This window comes from Balaenoptera borealis, assembly GCF_965194805.1.
Source record: "Balaenoptera borealis genome assembly, chromosome: 14".
Taxonomy (NCBI): Eukaryota; Metazoa; Chordata; class Mammalia; order Artiodactyla; family Balaenopteridae; genus Balaenoptera; species Balaenoptera borealis.
The window spans coordinates 79,282,719-79,295,822 of record NC_138875.1 but is presented as its reverse complement, the minus strand read 5'-3'; the positions used below and the strand labels follow the sequence as shown (position 1 = coordinate 79,295,822).

Here is a 13,104-nt window from a genome sequence, read left to right as displayed (position 1 = left end):
GCCCTCTTCCCACCACCTCCCAGTACCCGAGTGGCCCCTCATTTTGTCAGCGTTGCCCTGCGCCAGGTCCCTCAGGCCATCAGTGCTCTGGCAGAGCTGGCAAAACATCGCCTCCCTCAGTGGCACTCAGGCAGAGGTGTCCGTGGCAAAGCTGGCTGGGCTCCAAGGGTCTATGCTATCTCTCAAGTCACACACAGCCGTTTCCCCCCATGGCACCCACATGGCACCTGGGGGCAGCTTGCCATGTTGAAATCATCACCAGGCCCCGTAGGACTGGTGTAGCTTGGAGCTGCTGTTTTTGTCTGTCTCTTTCTGTGTGATGAATTGTTTCTAGGGGGACCCAAATTGTTCCTCCTGCACTCTGGCCTTTATAGGGCTTTCCAGTAATTCCAGAAGACATGGCTCTGTGTTTCAGCCCCAGTGGCAGACAGGAGCTTACCTCAGCCCCCATGAGAAATCAGTGATTATTTTAAAAATGAAAGAAAGAAAAGTGTTGGCAAGGGTATGGAGGTATCGGAACCCTTGTGCATTACTTATGGGAATGAAAAATGGTACAGGTGCCATAGAAAGCAGCAAAAAGCTCAGTATAGAGTAACACTATGACCCAGCAATCCCACTCCTAGGTATTGAGATATATATATATATACATACATACATACATACACCCAAGGGAACTGAAAACATGACCATACAAAAACTTGTCCACAAATGTTCATAGCATTATTTATAAAAGCCAAAAAGTAGAAACAACCCAATGTCTACCAATGGATAAACAAAATGTGGCATATCCAGACAATGGAATATTATTTGGCCATAAAAAGTAATAAAGCATTGATGCATGCTACCATGTGGATGAACCTTGAAAGCATGAGGCAATCTGAAAGAAGCCAGTCCCAAAAGGTCACGTGTGATATGATTCCGTTTATATAAAATGTCCAGAATAGGCAAATCCATAGGGACAGAAAGCAAATTAGTGGTTGCCAGGGGGTAAGTGAGTAACAGGTACAGGGTTTCCTTTTGAGGTGATGAAAATGTTCTGGAACTTGATAGAGATAATGGTTGCAGAAGATTGTGAATGTACTACACTACTGTATATAAAATAAAAAATGAGGACTTACTGTATAGTACAGGGAACTATATTCAATGTCTTGTAATAACCTATAATGGAAAAGAATAGGAAAAAATATATATATGTATAACTGAATCACTTTGCTGTACATCTGAAACTAACTAAACTGTGTTAGTTTCAATTTAGAGAAAAAAAAGTTGTGCATGTACTAAAGGCCGCCAAACTGTACACTTTTAACATGGTTAATTTTGTGTTATGTGAATTTCACCTCAATTTTTAAAATATCAGTTATTAGAAATGTGTGTGGAGGAGGGGAGGGCAGGCAGGCAGGGAGGGGAGAGGCATGACATCCGGTCCCAGAAATGCCCAAGCCCCCTCCTGCCTGGCCCCAAACCAAGTCTGACACATAGTAGGTGCTGAACAAATGTCTGTTCCTCCCCTCCCCCTCCCCACTACCTGCTCCCTATATAAAAAGGAAAAAAATTCTTTTAACCACCGTCATTGCCGTACTTGAACATTTGGACTGAGTCCTGTCTGCCTTTAGGGAAGGTCTTGTTTACCTTTGTGCCCTGACCACAAGCCTGCCCTGAGATCTGCATTCCCTCCAGTATTGCTGGAGAAAGCGCTGCCCAGCTCCAGCTCCAACCGGCATAATTACACATTATGCTGGGTCTCACTGCCACTGTTTACAGAGCCAGCATCATAATTAACTGTTTATTAGGGTCTTTCGGGCCCGGCTGGGATTCCCCAGTTGCAGTGAGCTACAATGTCTTCTGGCTGCACCTCCCTCCCCCTGCCATTCAGGAAAGACCTGGTTTTGGTGGCCACTGGCCAGAGTCCCTGCACGCTTCAAGAAAAGTTTCTTCCCTGACAGTTCCTGAGGTTCCCTGGGCTGGAAGCTATTTTTGGGGTGTTGAGAGGAAGTAGGGGCGGGGACAACAGCTGTGACTTTGGCCACCTCTGTCCCTCTCGGCCAGAAGGGGAGCACCTGCTACCTGCCAGACATGGAGTAGGGTGGATGGAGAGATAAGGTACCTCACGGTCTAGGTGGGGGAGGAAGAAAGAGGAGGAGGTGGTCACCTCCTATAAGATTCTGAGCAAGACCAGCTATGGAATTTTCGGGGCCCAGTGCAAAATGAAGATGTGGGGCCCCTTGTTAAAGTTATTGAGAATTTCAAGACAGCGACAGAGCATTAACAAGCGTCACCCTTCTAAGTGCCAGGCCCTGTGGAACTGTGCAGGTGGTGCATCAGTGAAGCTGGCCCCAGCTCAGAGCATTAGTAACAGCAAGCGTGAATTGAGCACTTACTGTATGCCCATGGCAGGAGACAGCAGGGGTTAGGAACACAGATCCCAGCTCTGTCTCTTCTCTCTGTGATCGTGGACAAATTATACAGTATCTCAGTGCCTCACCTTCCTCATCTCTGAAATGGGGGTGATACTAATAAAAAGTGTGGATCTGTGTCTGGCACGTAGTAACTGCTATACGAGCAGTCACTGCTATTATTTAGTTTGCAAGGATGGATTCAGCTGATATCCAGAAGAATCTAAAAGGTGTATGCTATTACTGTGCCCGGTTCCAAGTGGGGAAACCGAGGCACATACAGGTTAGATAACTTAACCTCAGTCACTCAGAGGAGAGGCTCATATTTGAACCCAGAAACGCTCTAGCACCTGGGCTTTGGTGGTGATGTTGGCATGGAAGAGGGGGAAGATCAGGGTGAAGGAGCAAGAGGGGCGTCCCCTCTCGGGGGTCAGAGGGGCAGAGCACACCCCCTCAAGGACCCCACTATGCCTGGCTCTGAGTCTGTGCTCTGTAAGCGTGGGTGGAATTGAAGCATTGATCCTCCTTTGTGCCAGGCACTGTCTTAACACTTCATTCACATCTCAGTGTGTGTTTGATCATTTCCCTTGCAGATGGGGGCCTTCACCCAGCGCTATGAGATGTCTCCTGGCCAGTGTCACCCAGCCAGGAAGGGGCGAGTCAGAGACTGCCCTCCCGGCGCTCTCGGATTCCAAACTCCTGGCTCTTTCCTGCTCAGCCAGCTCCCCTCCGGAAGGAAGTTCTGCCCAGAAACATGCCCGGTTGGCATTGCTCAGCCTGGGAACCTCGGTTGGCCCGGATCCCAATGCCACCCACGCTGCCCTTCTTCTGGGCCATAAAGATCCTCTCCTCTCACCCCTGCCTGACCCTGGCAGGTAAAACAGCGAGACCACCCCAGGTAGGGCTCTCAATAACGCTTCCTGACAGAGGGCGGCTGCTCTAGCCCCTCACCTCCATTATCCTCTCCTTTGTGGCTCTGATTGGAATCCTCCGAATCCAGATGGGCAAGGAAGGCGGAGCTGTGACTCCATGACCGTGGGCTCCCGGGAGCTCCCAGGGAAAGCTTTCCCTAGCAGTCCCCTCAGAGCCTTTGGATTCTCGCTGGGAACAGTCCAAAACCCAGCCTTGCCTTCAGAGAACCCTGGGCGTGAGTGAGGGTGGAGGGGTGAGTTTAGCGGTAGCCCAGGCTGGCCGGTGGCTCCCCTGTGTGCCATGAGAGGGAGACGGGAAAGGGGCAGAAGTCAGCTCGGAGCCGGGCGTTTCCAGGGGCAGTTCTGCCCCCAGAAGGGATCACTGTTTCCTCTTTGGGGGCAACCATGTGCCCACCACAATTTGCTTCTTTCTTTTTCTTTATTACTTTTCATTTGAATATACTTTTGGACTTACAAAAAAGTTGCAAGAGCAGTACAAAGAATTCCCATATACCCTTCACCTGGATTCTCCAAATGTAAACGCTTTATCACATTTGCTTTATTCTTTTCTGTTTCTCTCTAGACAGATATATAGGAGAGAAAGATGTATTTTTTTTCAGAACCGTTTCACAGTAAGCTGCAGACAGAACCCCTCTTTTACCTCTAAATACTTCAGTGTGTATTTCCTAAAAACAAATGACATCCTCTTACAATATGATATCTTACAATGTAATTACCAAAATCAGGTAATTAACACTGAGACAGCATTATAATCTAATCTACAAACTTTATTCAGGTCTTGCCATTTGTCCCTACAATGTCCTTTATAACAAAAGGAAACTCTGGACCCCATATGGCATTCGGTTGTCATATCTCTCAGCCTCTTTCAATCTAGAAGAGTTCCTTAGTTTTTCTTTGTCTTTCAAGACATTGACGATTTTTAAGAGAAGTGGTCAGTTAGTTGTAGAATGCCCCTCAGTTTTGGTTTGTCAGATATTTCTTCATGATTACTTTCAGGTTATACACTTTCAGCTGGATGATCACAGAAATGTCCTGCATTCTTCTCAATGCCTCCTTAACAATTTGCCCCATTCTGGTGATGGGGTTAACTGTGATCACGGGTTAAGGGATGCCTCTATATTTTAAAGCTAAAAACAAATAGAAAAGCTTGAATTCTAGTCATACCCTCTCTAACTCCCAGCTCAGAAGCCACAAAAACCCCCACCACCAATTTGTTTGCTTACTCAGAAAAAACTTAACGTATCAGTTATCTATTGCTGCATAAGAAACCATCCCACAACACAGTGGCTTAAAATAACAGCTATTTTATTGCTTATGATTCTGTGGATCAGGAATTCAGATGGGGCCCAGTTCTTCATCTTATGTGGCTGCACTCTGCTGGGATCTTGGCTGGGGCTAAAAGATCCAAGATGTCCTCCCTCATCTGTCTGGTAGTTGGTGTTGGCTGTCAGCTGGGGTGCTTGGTTTTCCTCCGTGTGGCTTTCCAGCAGGATAGCTTGGGCTTCTTGACATGGTGAGAATAGAAGCTGCAAGGCCTCTGAAGGCTGAGGTCTGGAAGCTGACCAGCCTGACTTCTGCTGTGTTCTATTCTGAGGCCAGCCCTGATTCAATCAGAGGGGAGATAACCCTGCCTTTGGATGGGAGCAGGGGCAACGCTGACTGCAAAAGAGCATGTGAGATGGGATTTGTTTGCTCAGCCATCTTTGGAGATAGAGCACACCAAGGGTGTGCCTGCTTACTCACCCAGAATGTACAAGAGAGCTACAAATGAGGAACTGGGCAGTCAGCCTTGGCTATGCCTTTCCCAGGGGACTATCAGTCCCTACGCTTGGAATGTTTCGTTTTCACTCTCCTTTTCAATTCTGTGCAATTCCAAAAGCCTTTCTTGGGCATCTGTTATGTAGCGATATGTATTGAGCACCTACTATGTATGCAGGGCTCAGCGCTGAGGATCGAGGCATGAAACTGAGTTAGTCCTTGATCTCTGGGAGCTCATCACCTAGAGATAAAACTGAACTATAAACAAACCTTTGCAGGTGGTTGTCAAGAATGTGGGTGTGTGGAGGGTGGACCCCAGAGGAAGGAGGGGCTAAGTGTGGCTGGGGGCACTGGGGAAGGGACATAGACGAGACCATGCAAGAGCTGACTCGTGAAGAAGGAGCAGATGGGCAGGCCAGGCAGAGGGGGCAGCCTAGGGTGGGCGGTGGGCGTGTTGGGGAATTACCCCTACCCAGGAATGGCTGTCAGCAAGGTATAGTGGGGCCCAGGGGAGAATGCAAAGAGATAAGACTAACGGGTGATCACGGACTAGAGTCTACAACCTCCAATGCTGGTGTTTCTACCTCCTTCCCTTTCTTCCATCAGAGTGTTTGCCAGCCCAGGTCTAAGTCCTTAACCCTGTAGACTCAGTAGAATCTCCATTCAATACAGACATGGGATGGGACAAGTGAGGAAGGGGGAAAAGACTTTGTAGAGAAACTTCTTTCATCTACATAACTAAGAGCTGGGAAAATGAGAGAGCAAATGCAGTCTGGGAGTTTAGGAGTTTGGAATAGGGGAAAGGAGGGGACAACTTGCATTCGGTGTTGCTGCGGGGTTTGGACTCCATACAGTAAGGATTTGATTACTATTTGATAGCTAGACGGCAGTTCTTTGCATGCAACTAAGTCATAGAAGGAGCCATATGGGAAGCCATAATTTATATGGGTTACATATTTTTATATACATGCACCAACAGTCATGAGGGAGGTCACAGTTTTAAAAGGAATGTATTCTTGAAAATCTTTACATAATTAAAACCTCAACTAATTCAAGCATAGCCCTGAAAGGGGTGGCGAGCCTGTCTGTTTATATCCATTAAAATGTCTCTAACACATGGCCGCTACGCACCACCAGTTAAATTTCACTCAAGCCATTCGGTTTTGAAATGATGCAATTACTGATGCCTTTTTTTTAAACTGGGAAGATTTGCTTGATTCCGCATTTTGCACCTAAAGGGAGGCTTTATTTCATACATATTTTTATGTTGCAGTATTTCTTATTTCATATTCTCTCTCTCCCATGTTAGACCCTCACTCACATAGAAGGGAAGACATTGCAGTAGGGCGGGTGTCTTGGGAAGAATCCTATGGTTAAGATAGGTGCCTGGTGCCTCCCTCTTCATGAATGAGACAATAGAGGCTCGGAGTGTTTTGTTTCCAAGATGCTACAGTGAAAGGCAATGAAAGGTAACAGAGGAAAATACCTCACTTGAACTCAGACATGTGGGCCAATTTTCCTGTTCCGGCCAAATAACATAGCAGTGGAGAACTTGGGTTTTGTAGTCTCTGCCACCTGCTAGCTTTCTGACCTTGGGCAAGGCATTTTTCACCCCTCTGAGCCTCAGTTTCCTCATCTACAAAAAGTGGTTACTAATAGCCACCTGAAGGTGGAGATAATAGGTAGCATGGTTCTTCGCACAGGGCCAGACTCAGTAAATGCGCAGTAACAGGTAGCCATCACGCTTACCGTTACAACATCACCTTGGCCTCTGTGCCTTGCTTATCTGTTTACTTTGGTTTCCCAGCTGGACTGTGAGTCCCTGAGGGCTCACTGGTGTTTACAGTCCCAGCCCAGAGCACAGAGCCGACCCAGGGAATGCGGGATGTCTGCTGGACTCCACACAATGCACCCCACACAATACGGTGAAGGGAGCTGGGAGGGGGGGTTCCATATGCCCTCGGGGATCTTTTCCTTCTGCCTTCAAACTGCAATCCCAGGAGCTTCCTTGCTATCTCTGGGGGCAGGAGGGAAAGCAATCCCCAGCTCCTCCCTTTCTGGTGAGATGTGCAACCCACGTTTCTCTGTGCCCCACCCTTCCACTCAGGGGTAGATGGAACACGCTGGTAAACGTCTTTTACCCCCAAGCACTGGGGACTCAAAGGGGCAGATTTGCATTTTAAGAAACCACTGAGGAGCGAGGGCAGTGCTAAACACAGAGAAAGTGCTCGCTAATGCTAATGGGCCAGCTATCTAGGGAGACTTTCCTAAAGAGAATAATCTCCTACCTGCTCAACCTACAGAGGGCTGGTGCTGTCAGCACCCTAAGTATTGGTTTCTGTCCCCTAAACAAAAGTTGGCAGAGACCAGAACTTGGAGAGGAAAGAAAATAACTTTTACGACACCTATTTCATCTCTGACTTTGAATCTTGCCGAATCCCCAACTCCCAGCAGTATGACCTCCACTTTGCAGATTAGGAAACTCCTGCTCAGAGAGGTTAAGTGACTGGTTGGAGAACACACAGCCTACAAGCTGCAAAGCCGGGATCCAGACCTGATCTGTGCCACACCAAGGCCAGTGTGCTTTCTTGCATCTTTCCCTCAGGCAGAGGCCATGAGGCCAACTCAGAGGAATGGAATGTCTGACATTCATGGGCCTCTCTGACTCCCCTAGAAGCTCCTGGGGGATCTTGACTCATGTGTAGGAAGTCAGTCCCCTCAGCCCCCAGCCTGCCTCTTCCCCAAATCCACCAGATGTCTCAGCATTCTCAGAACCCACCTTGTACTCCTCGCGGTGCTTTGGTACACACTGTTCCTGAGTCTGGTTTTCCCTTTCCCCACCCTTTTGCCTTGAAAACTCCTTTACCTCCTTAATGATCCAGATCAAGTGTCTCCCTGACCCTACACATATAACTCACACCCTTATTTTTTCTCCCATTCAAGCAAGGCTTCCATGTACCTTTGTACAGGTTGTGCACTGCACAGCTCTAGAGGCAGCATTTGCAAAGATCACAGTGGTATTGTCTAGATGTTCCTTTATATGGGTTGTAATAATGTCTGTTTGTGGCTGTAAATCTGAGGGTAAGGATGAAGTCGTGATAGGCACCACACCCAGTGCCTAGTACAGGGCCTACTGCTTAACAAATGTTGAATGAATGAATGAATGAATAGATGAATGAATGAATCTTACAAGATACAACTCTAATGTACAGAGACCACAAACGTCCCAGTACTTGCCCTTCCAAACAAGTGTTTCCCCTGCCATAGTCATCTCTCCAGGGACTTACTCTCTTATTCCAGGAAAGCTCTCAATGCTTAAAGCCCTTTTGGAACTCCTCTCTGGGGATTTCCTTCAGAGCCAGGCTCCAAGCCACGCAAGTCACCCCTGCTCGTTATTTTGCAATCACGGATCTTTTCTCACCCAGAGCGATTCCAGCCAGCTTCATCTCCTACCTTGTTCATCAGACCGGGCTCCATTTAACTTTGGGCTCCATCCAGAAAGCAAGTCCACTCTCCAAGAGCAAGGACCTGCCTGTCTCTGAGGAAACGTCAGGACAAACTGCTGAGGTGCCGAAGACTAGTCAGCAGCCAGATCCCGAAATACTGTGCCAGGGCTGCTGTGTCCGGGCAGCCTGACTGGCCAGGAGTCGGGCTTCCCAGGGACCTCCTTTGAAGGAGCATGCTTACTTCGCCATGTATGTTCTGGTGTGCAGACTTCAAAAATTCACTTTTAATTTCACAGCCTTGTCAGGAACTAACTGAGTGTTAGTTACTGAGCATTCACTGGGTGCTACAATTTTTATGAAAATTGTCTCCTTTAATCTTTGTAACCATTGGGTGGGATGGATCTAACTCTCCCCATTTGACAGATGAGGAAATTGAGGCTTGGAGAGGTAAAGAGACCTTCCCAGGTGCTGTACTGGGTCACTGGGGAGCTGAGACTTGGACCCGGATCTGTCTGCCTTCAAAACCAATGTTTTTTGTTGTTGTTGTTTTGTTTTACTATAAGCACCAGCATTGCCCTTTTACCCTTCAGACACTGTTTCCTGTGCTGTTTTACCGTCCGGGAGGTAGAAATCTGGATTTCATGTGATTCGCCACTCGTGAGGCATCGATGGCTCCTCTCCGTTGCCAGCAGGACGTGCCGGGCTCCTGTCCCCAGTGCTCCTCTGATGAGGTTCATTTGTGTAAATCACTCCACACTCGTCCCTCGTCCTCCTTGTGATCATGGGCGCCCAGATCTCCGGCTGGGACAGGGGTGCTGTCACTAGATATGAAACCAGGCTCAAAATGTGGGCCACATTTAGCACTAGGCTCTAAAACAGGTAAAACTCACAAACTGGATTTTTTTTTGCGGTTAGATACCACAATTCTTCACCCTTGCATATTCAAGAGTGTGGGTCACAGAGCATTAGTGATGAGTTTTAGTTGTTTATTAATTTCTGTCCTGAGTCCATCCTCTGTGTTCAATACATTTCAAACACACTGAGGATTGAAGACTCAATCAACACTTACTAAGCACTTCTCCATGTTCTAGATCAGGGGTCAGTGATCTGTAGCCCTTGGGCCAAATCTAGACAGACACCTGTTTTTGTAAATAAAGTTTCATTGGAACGCAGGCACCCCCCATTTGTTTACAGAATGTCTATGGCTTTCCATGCTACAAGGGCAGAGTTGAATAGTTAACTGTATGACTCTCAAGGCTGAAAATATTTACCCTCTGACTCTTTACTGAAAAAATATTGTGACTGGGACTTCTCTGGTGGTCCAGTGGGTAAGGTTCCGAGCTCCCAATGCAGGGGGCCCAGGTTCGATCCCTCGTCGGGGAACTAGATCCCGCATGCATGCTGCAACTAAAGATCCCACACGCCACAACAAAGGATCCCGCATGGCACAACAAAGGATCCTGCATGCCGCACGAAGATCCCGAGTGCCACAGCCAAGACCCAGTGCAGCCAAAATAAATAAATAAATAAATAAGTATTTTTAAAAAAGAAGTCTTTTTTTTTTTTTTATAAATTTATTTATTTATTTATTTATTTATATTTGGCTGTGTTGGGTCTTCGTTTCTGTGCGAGGGCTTTCTCCAGTTGCGGAGAGCGGGGGCCTCTCTTCATCGCGGTGCGCGGGCCTCTCACTGTCGCGGCCTCTCCCGTTGCGGAGCACAAGCTCCAGACGCGCAAGCTCAGTAGTTGTGGCGCACGGGCTTAGTTGCTCCGCGGCATGTGGGATCTTCCCAGACCAGGGCTCGAACCCGTGTCCCCTGCATTGGCAGGCAGATTCTTAACCACTGCGCCACCAGGGAAGCCCAAAAAAGAAGTCTTTAAAAAAATATTGTGACCCCAGTTCTAGAAGACATTGGATGTTTTTCTGACTGCCCAGCCTCTGAACCCCCTTCTTATAATTAAGGAATCTCCCATCTAGTGAGGTGGGGCTCACTGCCTACTTTAGAACCTGAAAACACAGATACTCACTGCAGTGGGTTGAATAGCGGCCCCAAAAGATATGTCCACATCCTAAACCCCGGAACCTGTGAATGTGACCTTATTTGGTAAAAGGGTCTTTGCAGAAGCAATTAAGTTAAGGGTCTGGAGGTGAGATCTTCCTGGATTATCCAAGTGGGCCCTAAATCCAATGGCAGATATCCTTATAAGAGACACACAGAGGAGAGACACAGAGAGAGAAGAGGAGAAGGCCATGTGAAGACAGAAGCACAGAATGGAGTGGCATAGCCACAAGGAATAGTGACAGCCGCCAGAGTCAGAAGAGGCAGGGAAGGATTCTTCCCTGGAACCTCCAGAGGAAGGGCAGCTCTGCCAACACCTGGAATTTGGACTTCAGGCCTGCAGAACTGTGAGAGAATAAACTTCTGTGGTTTCAAACCACCTCATTGGTGGTTATTTGTTACAGCAGCCACAGAAAACTAATATGCTCACTTTCCCAGCTCCCCTTGCAGTGAGGCACAGACATGTGACTCAAATCTACCAATCAGATGCACCTTCCTAGGTTAAATGGAAGCTAATGATGAGAGGAAGCAGGGACCACACCTGTCCCGTGCCTTCTCTATGCTGGCGAGAATGGCATTAGGAGCAGCTCTGTGGTGTTTTCAGAGATATCAGTGGCTGCAGTTTTAGCGGCATTGACCAGTGTTCAGAACTGTTGGTGATGACAGACATGTTACTGTAGCTGTGCCGGAGGGGACAGTAGCAGCATCTTCACTATTAGACTGCTTCTCCAGTGATTTAGGGTATAACTCCTGGCTGCACAAACTCCAAGTTTAATTTACCAGCTGGAAATTCTGCAAGCTACCCCATATCATCTGGGTGCATTTTCTTTTGTGATAAAATTAACCAGAGTTTGTGTCTGTTGTCTTCAGGGCTGTACTCACGCGGGCTCACTCATCTCAGCTCAGAAGACCCAGTGGTTCACTCCTCTTCCCAACTCTTCATTCAGCAATGTCATGTCGGTAGCTTAAAATTGGCAGCGATGGGAGTATTTACACCATAGAAATTGGCAAGTGCTACAAATCAGAGCTTTTTGTTTTTCAAGGAGTTGATTTATCAGCAGCACCACAGGATCTTTCCAACTAAAGCTCTGATTGATAGCCATGGAGTATCTCATTTCATCCTTGTATCCCTCCAATAAGATTTTTTAAAAATATATATATTTATTTATTTGTTTATTTGGTTGCACTGGGTCTTAGTTGTGGCTCGCCGGCTCCTTAGCTGCGGCAGGCGGGCTCCTTAGCTGCGGCAGGCGGGCTCCTTAGTTGTGACTTACTGGCTTCTTAGTTGTGGCACATGGGCTCCTTAGTTGTGGGATGCGAAGTCTTAGTTACAGCTTGCATGTGGGATCTAGTTCCCTGACCAGGGATCGAACCCGGGCCCCCTGCATTGGGAGCGTGGAGTCTTAACCACTGTGCCACCAGGGAAGTCCCCCGCCAATAAGATTTTATGATCATCTTTCTACAATGAGCAATCCAAGGGAGATGAAGGGATTGTTCAACGTCATACGTCTATGAGGTGATAAATCAGGGACCTGAACTTCTGATTTCCCATCCTCTAAATCAAAATAAGGCTAATGACCACTTTTTTTTTGAAAGTGAAGATTTAAAGATAGACTGCACCAAAAAACAAACAACAAAAACCACACGAACCTCCACAATACCCAAGGGACACTGTCTGGCCTAAACTCATCCAAATCACCAAGGGTCTTGCAGAAGAGGGTTCCCTCATGGCAGAAAGTTTTCAGGTGAGAGCCTGGGTTCAGAGGCATTTCAATTGGATCTGAAGCGCAGTCTGCTTTGCAGTTAAAACTCCCTTGATGCTCTCAATGAAGAAGGAGACAGCCTTCCACATTTGGAGAGGAGTAGATAGCAGGTGCAACGAACAGGCTTGAGGGAAGCAGACACTCTCACCTTGATGCTCTCAGAGTCCAGGTCTTGCACTGTGGGCGCTGACAGATTTACCATTAGCAGGAGACATAGAGAGCCTCGGTGCTCATCTCCAGGGGAGAGATTTATAATGCCCACACAGCTGTTGGAGCACAGCTCTAGCCAGATACCATGTCCTGGGCAGCTTCCGGTCTGAAGATGCATCTTCACTCGTGCCGGCTCAGCCTGGAGTCTGGAACTTGGGAACAACAGAAGGAATCCTGTGGACGTTTCCCTGATGGAATCACACCACCTTGTCCCTTTGGCTTCCCCTGGACACGTGCTTGCCTATTGAGAAGAATGCCACATCCTGACCTCTGCCCAGAAGACGGGCAGGTGCACAGGGGTGCTGGAGGTGAGGACAGGAGACTGCGCGTGACCCCATGCCTGCGTTCTGCTGCTCCCGGCAGGTGCCTGTGGGTCAGGCTGGAAACACCTGGAGCCAGAGCTTTACACCAGCTGCAGGGGGTGGGCACCTCCAAGACAAGAGTCCTGCAGCAATAAAGATAAAGGCCTCTTCTGTTTTGTGAGACGTACTACGTGCTCTACATACATGAGTTCAAATCTTTACAACGGCCCTGCTGGGCAT

At 47.8% G+C, this 13,104-nt stretch overlaps 1 protein-coding gene across 13 annotated transcripts in view; it reads left to right on the top strand.

The window, feature by feature from the left end:
* SPRING1 (SREBF pathway regulator in golgi 1) overlaps positions 1-13,104 on the top strand; it is a 319,961-nt gene that overhangs the window by 218,613 nt on the left and 88,244 nt on the right. For 3 of the 13 annotated variants that reach the window (XR_014234477.1, XR_014234478.1, XR_014234484.1), the window contains exon 5: positions 2,987-3,291. The exons of 5 other annotated variants lie outside the window; for them this stretch is intronic. Coding sequence is in view for 5 of the 8 variants with exons in the window: in XM_082355754.1 (XP_082211880.1) it covers positions 11,460-11,590 (131 nt within the window). In the remaining 3 variants the exon portion in view is untranslated. Of the gene's footprint in view, positions 1-2,986; positions 3,292-9,119; positions 9,173-11,459; positions 11,606-13,104 lie in introns of those variants that run through there. 5 more of the 13 variants (XM_082355754.1, XM_082355781.1, XM_082355766.1 and 2 more) reach the window with 4 other exon arrangements.